This window comes from Corapipo altera, unplaced genomic scaffold (genome assembly GCF_003945725.1).
Source record: "Corapipo altera isolate COAL_440 unplaced genomic scaffold, ASM394572v1 53, whole genome shotgun sequence".
In the NCBI taxonomy this organism is placed as follows: Eukaryota; Metazoa; Chordata; class Aves; order Passeriformes; family Pipridae; genus Corapipo; species Corapipo altera.
Window position 1 is genome coordinate 5,799,815 of NW_020884900.1, and position 15,254 is coordinate 5,815,068.

At 42.0% G+C, this 15,254-nt stretch overlaps 1 protein-coding gene across 1 annotated transcript; it reads left to right on the forward strand.

Moving 5' to 3' along the window:
- Positions 1 to 5,509: 5,509 nt before the first annotated feature.
- Positions 5,510 to 11,389, forward strand: TMEM254 (transmembrane protein 254). The gene is made up of 4 exons (XM_027649490.1): positions 5,510 to 5,655; positions 7,127 to 7,230; positions 8,467 to 8,526; positions 10,924 to 11,389. Exons 1-4 carry the CDS (start codon positions 5,554 to 5,556, stop codon positions 11,042 to 11,044), a joined length of 387 nt encoding a protein of 128 aa, XP_027505291.1. The 5' UTR covers positions 5,510 to 5,553; the 3' UTR covers positions 11,045 to 11,389.
- Positions 11,390 to 15,254: the final 3,865 nt, after the last annotated feature.

Sequence of the window (15,254 nt, forward strand, 5' to 3'; positions counted from 1 at the left end):
AACAAATACAGAACTGTAAAGTGCACAGCTGCTCAAAACTGAAGATCTCTGTGCAACCCAGGCTTCAAACGGGTGAGCCTTGGCTGTCTATTTACAAAGGCTTATTAATGCAACATTGGCTGAAGCACATCATGACAAAGGCGGCTGTTTCACCTTTCTCTTCTATTTTAATAACAGAAAAAACCCACAGTGATATTGTTAGGATGAGCATATGGAACTCTGACAAAAATTCGCCTCTAGAATGTACAGACTGAATTTGTAGTAAAATCAATGAGAAATTCATACCTTTGTAAGTGTTACCTAGTTCTTAGTCCTTACAAAGAATAAAGTATTTGTCTGGGACCTTTATAGCTGACAATTTCCAATGCTTGAGTTATGCTTACAGTTATGTTATAAATGTGTTAGAAGAGAACTAGTTTTGTCAAACATCTAAGGAATCCAACTACAAATGAGAAGGATACATACTTCCATGTTGCAAAGACTATTCACTACAAGTAGAAGCAGAATTACCACACTACATTGTTTCTTCTAATGCACATCTCATTACACTTCACATTTTTTTTGCAAGTATGGGAATCTGCTGAAAAATCTTGACCATTAACTTCAAAACTGTAATGCCTGTCAAACTGCAACATGAAATACTTTTAAAGACCATACTTTTCCTCAGCTTCTCTGGTCTTAGAACTAAACGATTAAGGTGATACAATTTTAAGTCCCCATTAAAAATTAAAAATTATAGGGGAACAGCCATGTTAACTAGTTACATTAGGAATCAGACATTGCTTGCGTTAGTTTCATTATAGCATTTTGTCATTTAACCCTGATAATAAAAAGCCCTGTTGATAATTCCATCTCCTTAGGTAACGTAGGTAACTGAATGCATCTCATCTCTTTTATATCAGCTTCAAATCCAGTTTAAAACTGGCTGCAGTTCATTTTCAAGTAACTTCCTAAAAAAGTCCAATCCCTTAATCCTTACCTATAGAGAAAGTTGCTGTTTAAAGAAGTCAAGTCACTGACTCCAGTACAATGACTCACACCCTAAAATTTGGTCTGAATTTGACTAATCCTCCCTCCCCCTTTATTTTAAGGAATTTTAAAAGACAGGAAAGAGCTAACATGTCTCTATCTAGTCTCTGGCATCTACCAAGAACACCAAACAAAAGAGGCAGACTACCTGGCAAATACCCTTTGTACTTCCCAATGAAAGTGAGATAGTCAATATCTCTAAGTTAGAGATAGCAAATGTTTCTAAACCGAAGAGGGAACAAGTTCTCTCCACCACTAGGTGCAGCAGAAACTTTAGTATTTGAAAACTGAAGAGAGTGATCTATTGATATAAACATCATAGGAAATGAGGTAGCTGTTTTACAGGGATTAGGCAGAAAGAATGCAAAGGTCCATTTGATTGTTTTCAGCAGAACTAACCCACTCAGTGTACACACCCAGTCACCATGGAGACCTCAGGACCTTATGGACAGAGCTTCAGTGAAAAAAACATTTTTAAAAATTAATGTAGCTGTCTTTGAAATGTCAAAGAGGATCACACGTCCCATTCTCATGGTACCATATGGTTAGTAACCTTATCTGCTGATCTTGTAGCAAACATGTCTTTTAGTCTTAGATTCTTAATAAGTACTCATGGCTTTAATACCAAACTAATTTGAAATCTAAACCAAGCAATGCAAATGAAAGAAAAATGTTTGTATGAAATTATGAAGGAATATGCTTTTTCCCTTTCAAGCTTGTTTTTAAGATGATGCTTTCCCTCTTTTCTATGGCCTTGACTACTGTAAAAACAGACTCAGTTTAGCAATCTGTGCAGCCTGAAGCTGGGCAAAGCTAGGATAGCTCGTCTTCTTCAAATGCTTACAGAGCTGTGTCACCGTGATGGCAGCTGTGTCAATTGATAGCTACCAATATCTGCATGTTCTCTAGCACAGGAAAGGCCTGAGAAAGAACATGGAGCTGTGGTTATCCTGTCACAACTGACATGTCTGTTCCAAAGTATTAATCTAAATCTGGCTTCTAGTAAGCATGGCCAGAGCTTCCCACTGTCTGCACTCAGGTGATATTTTGGTGTGCCAGGGCTTCATTCAGTCACTTTCTGGCACTGATTAAGAGAAAAGGAAAGGAAGTCAAAGCAGAAATCTCTGAAGTTGTGGTGAAACAGTTTTACTTCCTGTAAACTTGGCAAAGTGAATTTGTTCTGCATTTTTTTCAATAATTCACGTAACAGTGTTTGGGATTTGTAGTTTCCAGTTTAGATTATACTTGCCAATAAAAGCGATTCACTGAAAAATCAGATTTCCAGTGTTGAAGCCACAAAGATAACTGGTCTGTCCAAAATATGAGGGCAGAAATGCAAATATTTGCAAAATATAAAACATCAAGCTTTTCAGCTACTCTGGAAAATTACTCCCTCAAAAGTAGTTGTTAGGTGCATCTAACCTAAGAAACACAAGAAAGAATAATCATTGAAAGCAGTTGATTTTCTGTCTTTTGCCATCTTCAAAGTAAGATAAAATGTCCCTTGAAAAGTATGCTTTAAGTAAAAGCAAGTCACTCACTGAGGTCAATTCAGAGAAACAAGATAAAACTGAATGGCCTGTGCTGGCCAGACCAGATGATGCAAGAGGACTTCTGGCTTTAAATTATTAAAACTGGAACTCTATTCAGCTACTTAAATACTCTAAAGACTCATATATTTGTCAAAAGAAAGAGCCTTTTTTAAAAAGTCAGGTCAAAGCCACTGTCCTGGATTTGAAATGTAATTTCCAGAAGTCCACCCCCCACAAAAGGTCTGAGCAGGGGGTTGTCTTCATGAACTATTTCACTTTCAAGTCCTTGCCCAGGGCTGGTAGAGCTGCCTGTGTCACTGGCAGCGAGTGGGGGCTGCTGTCACACATGAAGCTGTTTTGTGACCATGGTCTATCCAGCCCAGGAAGAATATGGTTTAATAAAATATAAATCAATTATTTTTGGCAACAGAGGAGGAAGAGGAGGCCAGCTCCCCCTCCTCCGCCCACGATATCGCGGTGAGGTCAGTCCTCACGGGAGTGCGGCAGAACGGGTGACATGACATCCTCTCTGACCTCACCTGGCCACTTTTGGCCACCAAACCCACCCTAACAAAGCAAATGCTGCCGCAGCGCTGGGTTACAGACAGCCCGTATCTTTCCTGTGTATTGACCGCCCTCTCCAGTCACCTCCGCGCAGCAGCACATCCATCCCTTCGGCAACGGAGATGCTTTTGGATTTCATTGTCGTACACTTGCCTTACTTCCTTAGATGAGGTATTTGGTGCGCGGCAAGGTGGGTTCTCCTTGTGTGGGGCAGTCCGAGGCACTTCTACCACAAAGCTCGGCCCATCTCAGGATCTCAGTACAACCTTTGGACATGGAATTACAGGCAGGCAGAAGTCTGTGTAGAATGTTCTGAAGAGGAACAAAAAAAAAAAATTAAAAAAAATATAGAATTTTAGAAATTTCTGCGAGATACTAAGGTGTAAGTGGGGCCACACGCTCTGCTCTCCTGCATCAGCAAAGCAAACCAGAGAAATTTATTAAGCAGGTGGAATTCCACGTAGCCAACCTCACTGGGTTTTGTAGATGGGCTCCCAGGAACAGTTTTGCCACTTCAGGAATTTCTTACCAAACCCTACTATAATCTCCAAAGAACACCCCAGAAAAACAAACAAACAAGAAAAACCCCGTACGGTGCTCTGGGCAGGAACAGCCTGGAATGAAATAGAGACAGGGAAACAGAAGATTTCTGTCCTGAAGTCTCAGGACAGAACAAAACTAACCCTTTTATAGTAACCATTTTCTGAAACACAGGATTCATGCTGGGGATATGTCAGGACATGCTGCATTAGTTGTTGCAGAGAACAGCTTTACAAGCACGTCATTAACACATAGTTAAAAGAGCAGGTGTTTAGCCGTCAGGCGAGGAGAGGGAACAGCACAGTCAACATTCCTCACTGTCTCTAGACTGTCAAAGTCACTGTCAAGCAAAAAGGTAGCAAAGTTCAAAGGAAAGCACGAACCCTCATCCCATCCGCCAACAGTTCCACTCGTGGGAACCTTTCCCAAGGTCCTGGTGACTTCTCTGGACAAGTTCATCTCCGAGTCCAGTGTCCCAAAAGGGCATAGAGTAGAAAATGCTGGATTTAATACAATCTGAATTGGTAGTTTTCAAAAAGGTATTATGTACTGTTCCAAATAATGACTGAACTGCTCAGTGGCAGAAGGGCAACACCTCTCTATTTTAGCCCCGTAGCGAGCGCTGCTGCAGTTTGTGACCCCCGGGTGGGCTGCGGTGGGGACACCGTGCCCTTGTCGCAGGGACAGCCCCGAGACACTGTGCCCTTGGCCCAGGGACAGTCCCGTGCCCTCCCGGGCCCGGGGACTCCCGCGGGAGGCACCTCCCCATCCCGCCCGGTGCTCCCGGTGCCACGGGAGGGCGCCCCGGTCCCTGCGGGGAGCCCGGGACCAGCAGGTCCATCTCGGGCCGCACCTCCTGAGATTGTCCCATTTCCTGCATTTTCTGCTTTTTCCTCCACCCCTAAGCGGAGCGCTGCAGTGAAGTGGCAAAGCGTCAAGCTGGAAAGCTCTCTCCAGCTTCTGCGCTGTTCCATACCGCGTTCGGCACAGAATCACTTAGGTCGGAAAAGACCTCTCGAGATCATCGTGTCCAACCTGTGACCGAACACCACTATGTCAGCTAGGCCATGGCACTCAGTACCGTGTCCAGTCTTTCCTTCAACTTCCAGGGCTGGACTCCAGTATCTCCCTGGGCAGCCCATTCCAACGTCTAATCACCCCAAACCTCTCCTGGTGCAGCTTAAGACTGTGTCCTCTTGTCCTGTCACTTTTTGCCTGGGAGAAGAGGCTGACCGATCCCACCTGGCAACAACCTCCTTTCAGGTAGTTGTAGGGAGAGTTAAGGTCACTACTGAGTCTCCTCCAAGTTGAACAACCTCAGCTCCCTCAGCTGCTTCTTATATGACTTGTGTTCCAGACCTTCCACCAGCTTCATTTCCCCTCTCTGGACTTGCTCCAGCACCTCAGTGTTTTTCTTGCAGTGAGGGGCCCAGAACTGGACATAGCAGTCGAGATGTGGACTCGACAGTGGGACAGGGGGGCAATCACAGCCCTGGTACTGCTGGCCACACTATTCCTGATATAAGCCAGGATGCCTTCTTGGCCACCTGGGCACACTGCTGGATCATATTCATCCACGGTCGACCAGTACTCCCAGGTCCTTCTCCACTGGGCCACTTTCCAGCCACTCTGCCCCCAGCTGTAGCGCTGCAGGGGGTTATTGTGCCCCAGGTGTGGCACTTGGCACACGGCGGTGCCGAGCCGCGAACCCGCGGCCCCCCCGGCTGCGGGGCAGGCACCGTGTCCCTCCGCCCCCCCCTCCCTCCCCCTCCGGGGGTGGACGTGGCCAGCCCCCCCCCCCCGGCCCGCGGTGGCCCGGCCCGGCCCCGCCCCGCCCTCGGCTGCCTTAGCGCGCGGGCCGCGCCGGGCGCAGAGCACGCACCGAGCGATGGCGGCGGCGGCGGAGCGGGGGCGCGATGGCAGCTGCCACTTCCAGCGCTCCCGCCTCATATGGATGGTCGCCATCATCTTCGGCATGGTCCTCCTCGGCGTAAGGAGCGGCGGAAGGGAGGGGGGGGGAGCGGGGCGGGCGGGACGTCTCTCGGAAGACGCGCGGTGCTTGGGACGGGCTCCCTGCGCCGTGCCGGTGTCTGCGGGAAGGGCTCTTCCTAAATATAAGCCGGCAGAAAAAGGAAACTAAGCGTCCTACTTTGGCCAGGCCAGGCAGTGAGGAGGCTGGAGGGAGCCATGGAGGGAGTACAGAGGGGAAAAAGCAGTGGGATTGGGAGGCGAGGCTGTGGCGGTGAGGCCACATCCCGGGCGCGGTTGGCGGTGCCGGTGCCCCGGGAGAGGGGTCCAGCGTTCCCAAAACTGACAGCGCCGAGTGTCGGCACAGCTCGCTCCGGGACAGCCCTGGGGCAGGTCAGTCCGGAAAGTGCATTTGCAAACTGTGCGAACTGACGGCGTGGTTGGAAAATTGGCGAGTCTCTGAAACCAGACGTCAACTAAGATAAGTCGCATTGCTGGAGCAGGGATATTAACGACAGTTTTGATATATCTGACAAGTTTATCAAAGTCATCCTTTCACATGTTTTCCTTCTATTTGGGTTTTCTAAGCGTAAGAACCACCGCTGAAAAAATGATGGTCAAGGCAGGCCAGGCAGCTCACAAAACAGCTTTTGGACTGTTTCAAGAAACAGAATGCGCTTTAAGCAGATTCCCTGTTTAAATGCATCATCTTGCCACGTCCTTGGCATAGCTACGTTTAAGTGTGGTTAGAAACTGGAGCACTGATACCAGAGTGTGAACCTTGGTCTAGCCTAGCGTTCCCCTTACACCCCCAGTGGACTCTGCAGGGCACAGCTCACTGACCGCCTGCTTCTGCTCCACGGCAAACACTGCACACAGCGACAGGAAAGAGACCGGGAAGCAAACCATGCGCGTCTTTGGTCTTGGGACAGCAGTCATCTTCTGCACCCTGTTCAAAACAGAAGAAAATCTGGCATTTTCTTTTTGAAGGGACAAAAGAAGAAAGACTGATCCCCTAGTTTTAGATAGTTATTCCTCCTAAACAGTTTAGTCATTGTTTGAATTCTTCAGGTCAGTTTCCTCAAATTGTCTTCTTCAGGACAGAGACAATGTTTTTTTTGCAGCTGCCATGTCTAATGGGTAATGAGCTTACAACTGAAATGCCACTTAATGTGCAGATGCACTCTTGGTACCCAGACAGCAACCTTAAGCTTATCCCTTGGCACCTTGTATGTCAAGAAAAAGAAATTTCATAGTTTGAATCTTTTTAAGTAAGTGTGCTTTCAAAGGCCAGTTGCCTTGTTGAAGAATATGGATCTTGGACAAGGTTAATGGAATGAAAGAGTTTGAATACTATGAATAAATAAGCCCTAAACTACGTTTGATGGACATGGGGGGTGGGGAGAGCAAAAATAAAGCTCATTAAAGGTTAAATTGATAGTAATTCTACTTTGAAGTAAGCTAACTAAATTTTTTTTATATTTTTTTTTTAGTGGGTAACACTTTGGCCTTCGACTATACCTTATAGTTATTTGGGAATATTTGGTACCTTCCTTAATTATTTAGTGGAACACCACCACAAATGGGTATGCTACATGTAAGTTATATTTGACTGTATTATTTTGCCTGTCTCTGTCTCTTGTGCTTAGTCTGTGTTAACAAGCTTTCCTGTAACCCAATCGTTAATTAGATTTAAAGAGCTCTCCTTTCAAGCTCATTATAATTAAGGATGTGGGATAAAAAGTATGTAGAAGACTACATAGGCTAAGACCAGTATGAAAGTTTAAAAATTCAGCTTAGAATTTGGCATCAGTGATGTTATAGCAAGAAAGGGAAAAAATGTTAAGATATTACTTTTGACAACAGTTGTTTGTCCATTTGTAAAGTTATATTTGTACCACCTCCTAAAAGTGGTTCTTTTCTCAAGTTGTTACTTGAGTAGTCCAGTTCTTTCTTTAGGATTCTTCTTTTTCCAGCTTCAATTAAAGAACATTTTCTACCCTCATACTCACTTATCCTGATCCTGTCCCCATGAGAAATAACCTGCTGGACAAACTGCATAGTGCTGAGTTTTGCTGGGTTACAAAACTTAGAGTTTGTTACCTTAATTAACATAAGAGCTGGAAAATATTTCCTTGTGAGCAGGTCTGTCACTTGCTGACTTCCTGTAAAGACAAATCAGCAGGGCTTTCTCACTTATTTTACCATGCATCGTGTAGAAGATAAACCTTCATCTTTGCTTTAGCACCTTTTGCTTTAGCAATGTATTGAATTGAGCTTAACTGAATATCCTGTGTAACTTTTTATTTTTAAAAGCTTCCACATGAAAATTGGTAGACCAAGTTTGACTCATCGAGTCATATTATATATTCTGAATCTATACATACAGTTGTTTTCGTAGAACTAAATCTATAAAAACTGAGGTAGCTCCTTAGGACCACTAAAAATACTCATGTAAGTAAAAGGATAGATTTTGCATGCTTAGCTAAGATTAACTTGTACTGCTTTCACTAAGCATTTGTCGTTTTGGCTTAATCTAAGTGCTGAAAGTTTTGGAAGCCTGCAGTGGATACTTGAAATAGCAGGTTGAGGGATATTACATGAGCTACATTCTCTGAGCTACATATTACATTCTCTGATTTTCTGAGAAACTTCAGTTTCTTTTAAGTGTACACATATTTTTTTCTAAGATAAAAAATACCCCTCCCTTTCTACGTTAAAGTAAGATGTTAATTCTATGCTTCCAGGTTTATATTCTCTGCATAATGCCTCTTGGATACAACCATCTTTTCCCTAATTTTCAACAAAATAAAACATGTTTTCTTTCCATTAGGTTCTGGGTTTCCTGGTTGATTCACATAGTAGAAGCCCTCTACGGTATTAAGTTATGCCAGTAAGTTGTTCCCTCCTTTCACTCCAACATAGGTTCTCTGAAAAGGATCTTTGGTACAAGTGACATAAGCTATAGACTGATTTTGGTGGTTCTCAGCAGCAGTATGAATTCAGAGCATACTGATAAAATTCTGGCTGCAGTGACAGTTTGCTGACCTCCACAACTGGTTACTGCAGATTCTTCTAGTGGTTACTGTCGTACAGGGCGGCAAAACCAAGGGGTGGCAACTTGCAGAACTGGCAGCAGCAAGATTTGCTAGAGCTTGTCTGTCTGCCTCTGAGCTCCCTGTTCATGGGGTACCACTGCTCCTCAGGGAGCAGAGGGAACAATAGATAGTGTAGAAATAGTCTGATAACTTCGGGTGTTACAACTTTATCAGATCTTACCTCATCAGAATTTCAATACTGCTAATTACACACTTAAACAATTGCATCTATATTGTAAGAATACAATTGGACACTTCCATTTGGGACTATTTAAGATCTACTTGTGTCTGCAGGTTTGTGGGATAAAATACTTGGACTAATCAGACTATACAAGCAAGGCCAACTAATTCTTACAATAGGGTAACAATTTACCTGGAAAGGTGTGCTGTACAAACACGTGGTCCTTCTGATCATTTGAATTTTGTTTGTAGTACTTCAGAAGAATGTAGATACTGGTTCTCATGCTCTAGAGAGTAGGTGGCCAGTCTGTTTGCCATCGTAAAAATGGTGGGTTTCCACTTCACATGGTTCAGTTCACAGCTGTCTGTCCCAGGCTTCTCTGGTAACAGCTCTTGGAAGCAAAGGGATTTTGTTTCACAGAACGCTGTTTAAGGTGGTTCTTCAAGATAGTAGAATATGGATTAATGATTTCCACCTTCAGAATGAGAGTCAGTAATATTTTTTTTATGAGGCTCTGGTTTTAAGTTATGTAGCTTTGAAGTTAAAAGTCTAGTTCTGCAGATAGATGGGTATATTAAAGTGATTCTTTTAAGTATGAGGAAACTTGACTACCAGTGAACATACCACATCAGGGTATTGTAATTAGTTTAACTAATGAAGTTTTACAGAGTAGTGTTAAAGCCCATAAGAAAGAGGGAGCATAGATGGCCTGCCCATCATCGTCTCTTCAGGCACCCTGCTGTACATGACCAGCAGTTGTACTTCTATGAGCATCAAACACCATTTATTTTTACTGATATAAAAGTGATGTCTACTTGGCAACATCACAAAGGAGGCACAAGGGAAAACTAGTGAGGAAGGAGATACAAATTTGTTAATCAACAGTAGTACTGTCACTGGCTGTTGGCCTGTATTGCTGCGTGTGGTCTATTCAAGTAAGCTTGCTTTATACAAACAGGTAAATTTCTTAAGCCTTAGTTCTCCAGTTCCTGCACTCATTTGGGAACACTGCAGCTGTGATTCTAAACAAAAAAGTTTTTCACATCTGGTAAGACAATTTAAGAACGAACATCTAGAAATGTTGTGCTAACACTTGCCAGACAATCATTTTGTGTGTGTGATGCTCTGGTACTATGGACAGCTGAACTGTTCTGGACAAGGTCAGTAGAGGGAGCCTCCTTGTAAACTGTGAGGTGGACCACAGCTATGCTTGATGAATTTGTTTACTAGAAATGTGAAATCCTTTGGTTTTGTTGTCATATTTGTACGTGTTCCTTTCAGTAGTAGTATTTCCCAAGAACAATGAAGTGGAGAAAAAAGTGACATTTTCTGTAAAAGACAAAAAAATTCATACATGTTAACTTAAAACTAACTAACATAGGAAAACTTCTACTTCATAAATTAAGTCAGGTGTCTTCAGCCCTGTTACCTGTATTTTTCTAGCCACAAATTTAGATAAGAGTGCTTCTCCATCCTGCATTGCACAGCATTTGTCAGGTCTCTGCCCTGCTTGTATACAGTAGTATGTATTAACTGACTTATTTATTATGTAGTAATTGTTTTATTAATAAGCGAATATATATTTAATTACTATGAATTAATTAAATTACTACAGTCAACAGGAAATTGTATTCAGACTTGTGTATTAAGATTAGTATTAGGCTACTCCAGTTTCTTATAGGATTTGTTATAGGATAAGTCATTTCAAATAGCATAGACTGAGGTTGCAATTTATATATTGTTGAGGAAATTATAAGGATGAAACGTCTGAAAGAACTTTTTTTCTGTAGGTAGCTTAAAATCCACTAAAATCACAAGAACTGGTATGTTCAGTTAGCACAGGAAACAGCTCTCAATAGATTGGAATTAATGATGCTAAGTTGAAATGTTCTAATCAAGTCTGAATATCCAGGATGGGTAGACATATCTAACCTCACTTTGTGAGTATCACAGTCTAGTCTGCAGGAACATAAGTTTTTTGACCCATTTTATGCTTTTGTTAATGTTGCAGATCTAAAGGAATCACTGACCCGTCAGTTCAGTTCCAATGGTTCGTTCAGACCCTTTTTTTCGGGTATGCTTCCTTTGGTCTTCTGGTGGCTTACAAACCTTCAGCCAAGAAGCAGTACTAGAAGACAGTGGAAGACGTCACTTCTCACATTCTTCATCCTCATTTTTCAGAAAAGATCCTCACTTACATGTCTAGGTGCTGTAATTATCTAATTTACATTCCTGCTGCATGATGCAGTGCCCTTCTACCCAAGCAACTCTCCTCATACTAAGCAAAACAATTAAAATTCACAGGCCTCTGTGGATAGATAAGTAGAAATTCAGCCTTTCAGTCTTGGCACTGCCAAAGTTTAATCCTATTAATTATGCAATAAGCTGAAAGTTGCTTCTCTGCAGTTTGTGACACAGGCTGTATACTCTGTCACTGACATCTGGTAGTAATGGTTGGAAAATTACCTTTTCATGAGGAGGATTTTTCTTCTACAGCTAATTGACAGCTACAAGGCAACTTGCACCTGTTTTGCAATAGGATTTAAATTTACTATATTTCCTCTACAGTACTGGCGTTGTTGTTGTGAAAGCCTGGTCTTTGTACTTTGTTTTGTCAACTTATTTTAAAGGACAGACCACTGTATTGCTGCAAGCACATCAAAAAGACCAAGCTTGGATACATAAAGCATTTTAACTTGGTTTAATACATGTGCCTTAAAATTCATGCAGCATGACCTCATCTTTTGAATGAAGATTTTAATCTATGAGTTACTACAATATAAAGTAGCTTGGAGGGCAGCTTTTTTGAGAAGCAATTTATTATCTAAGGAAAAAAATTATCATTCCAAAATCCAGCTGAAAAGTTTATATTTCTGAATGAAATTAAGTGTAGTGAATAAACATATACCACTGTTTCCTAGGTGCTGGTGTTATGGAATCTGTTGTTGGGAGATCATCTTAAGCACCCTCAGAGTATTTCCTGTATGTGTAGTGAATCTTTTATCATACTGTCTTTTACTTCTGGATATTTGAACAAGAATTTAGCCTGTCTAGGTTTAGCACTTTTAAGAGTAATAACTATTTAAAGTATTAACTGGTGTCGGAGAAGTTTTACCATGCCACTTGTTGTGCTGCTGTTCTGGAACAAAGGATAAGAATAGGTTGCTCTTGCTCTAACCAAGAGCTCCACAAGGCAGTAACAAATAACCTTGTGCCTTGTGCAGTACCTACAGACTAACACTTCTGATGAAGAAGTCTTATTCAAGCACAGGTACATGAAGTTTTTGCTTTCAGTGCATACTGAAAGCATGAAGAACTGAAGGGTTTGAAATGGTGGTTTGTTTCCGTTTTTTTTTCTTGTTTAATGGTAAACTGGTTAACATTTTGTAGAGAAGTAGAAACTCGTGTTTAGTGCCTAGAAATCCAACAGGAGTGTCAAAAGCCTGAGCTGCACTTTACTGTGTAACTTGTTATCATAGTCTGTGACCCAATAAAGATTTTAAAAAAGTGAAGAAGTTGTTTTTCTTTTTAATTTATCCTAGCAATAAATGCCTATACTAAATACATAATTTCTATACCTGCAAATATCAGTATCCACCCCTGGAACATACAGGATCAGCTGGCTCTATGCTTTACAGAGTAAGTCCCACCCCAGTCCAGCATTTCTAACAGGGCAAGGTGTTGATGGGGCTTATCCCTACCAAAAAAAAAAGTTTCCATGGTACTAAAAGCAGTATTGGTATAATATGCTGTGTTTCAAGATGAATTCTAATTGACTCTTAATGAGTCTTAACTTAAGAATATGAAGGGATAAAAGAAGTAACTTTGGTTTAGCATTTTCATGATATTGTTCCTGTACAAAGGTAAAGGTATAACAATAATGCTAAGGGCTAGTTCAAGACTTAGGAAAAATGGCAAAATACTTCTTTCTTCTCAAGAGGCATTTTTGTCCGTTCTTGTTTCCCCCTATTCACTTTCCATCAGTGAGGCTGTAAATAAGGTCAGAACTACTCCACTACCTTCCTCTCCCACCACCAGCCTGCACACCAAGCGCTTGTCATGCTCACCTTCACAGCCCTTCCACCTGGGCTCTGGAATGGCTGCAGGTAAAAGCTCTGAGAAGTTGTCTACGTGGTGTTAGACTCAATTAGAAGGGCTTCCTTTGAGAGCAGCAATGGCAAAAACTTCTTCAGTGGAGCCCAAGGAAGCTATAGTAGAAAAATTTTATAACTGCCTTGGTTAAAAAGTATGTCCAAGTTAGAACAAGTTTTAACCAGACACTGACTTCAGCATCATTTTTTGAAGCCTCTCTGGGATTTTTGTTTAGCATGACAGATTTCAGCAGCATGGAGGTTTTTGGGCATTGCTTATCAAGCTTTTTAGAAATAGAACTACTAGATATTTATCTACCTTCAGACACTTTCTCTTCCCAACCCTTGCTTGGCAGCAGTTCAGTTTTAACACTTGTGTAAAAAAATAAACCAAACAAAACCAAGCAGTGTTTACTCTCACTCTCTGTCCCAGAGCTGTAAGCAGACCAGAGGCCTGTTTTTCAGGTTCCAAGACGAGATTCCCCAGCTGAAGGTCTGAGCAGCAGGGTTATGATAAGCAATGCTGACTGGCCTTGAGGAAAAGGAAGAAACCCACAGAATAACAAGATTCAAAATAATATTGAGATACCATTTCTGAATAGGTGTTTGTAGTGTTTCTAGCATCACAGTAAGATAAACACACCATAACATCTCACAAAATTTTTTAGTTAAAAAGAGCAGAGGCATGAATTGAGTCAGCACCTGCCACAGCTCACAGAGACATAACGTGCATGGCTACGATGGGCTCTTTGGAAAAACGGTGCTGGTTTCACCAGGTGTAAGCTAAGCTCCAGGCTATCCTAATAGCAACAACAAAGGATTACTCTTAATCACATGGAGCAACTCTTTCCACTGCAATCAAAATGCCCTTTCCACAACAGAGGGGCAGAGCAACAGAAGTGTGTTCCCAAAGGCTGGGCTGAGTGTCAAACCATCCACACCAACACCCAGCCCGCCCTGCTTGCCGAAAGAAAACACTTGCAAACATAAGTACTTAACAAAATATTTCAAAATAATACTTCCCACTGAAAGGAAACTCCAATGAAACTTACAGAAGGGCTTCAGAAGGTTTTTCAGAATGGGTATTTCTGCCAGCTAGGCTGTTGACATCACTAAAGGGAAATAAATACTGTTTAGACATCCATTTCAAATTGGCAACAAGAAAAAAACCAACAAAACAACTCTTGCTATGAAAGTCTGTGTGCAAGACTGGGTATGCAGTCTTGCATAATAATTTAAAGTAGATGCTAAAAAAATTTAAAACAACCATGCCTGTTTTTTCTAGACATATATATAAAAAAAGGTCATTATTTATTTGATCTGCACTGGTGATCAAAAGAAATTTTTTCATACAAGTCACAAATAACCACATCACTTAAAACAGTACTTTTATGCTGTGATTTCTTGGTAGCTTTGTTGAAGAAGAAAACAAAAAGAAACTACCCAGGTCCTTTTTCACCCTTAAGTCATAATATATGGGAATATATGGAAATGAGTGTAATGTACTCCTTAAAGTAAGGCAGGTAATCCAGATCAGCATATTTGGCAAATCACTGCTCAAATCAAGCTCTGTTGAGGAGAATCTGGATCAGGATAGGCAGCATCAGCTCAGAAACTTTGCTGAGTCTGAACAGAGACAGTAGGAGGTTTCCCACCCGTTTTCAAGAGCTACTTCCAAAGCCTTCAGGGCTGTAGCTCATTTTTGTGAGGGACTGATGGAATCTTTCTCAGAATCACAATATGTTGTCTTGCTTTGCCTCTATTCCATGCTGACCTAGACTTTTCTAAACACAACAGGAGTCAAATGAGCCAGCCTTTGGAAATACCCAAGTGTTGGTTAGTTAAGGACATTTAATTTCCTCTGGGGCTGGGCACTGGTCTCCTGAAGAGCAACAGAGCCCAGTTAAAGTTGAGGGAAGGGCCTCCATGGTCACTGTCATAGAGTCTGCAGTACATTTGACCACTATAGGAAATGTCTTTGAGGTCCTACAGTGTGTTGCTTGTGAGCACAATCTCAGGGGGGTGGGTAGGGGATGGGGGTCAGAGTTGCAAACCTTCCACAGAAATACAATAGATTTTAGAGGAAGGTTACGGAAAGCAACTGTTAGCTCACTGATTTTAAGGTTTCCAGGCAAATGAACTTTACAAAGAAAAAATTAACCAATGCAGCAATGCTTCCATGAATGAGAGAATTTGAACTGTAGGTTCCTTCTCTGTTTATACCACATGTTTGAATAAAGAGAGGGGAACA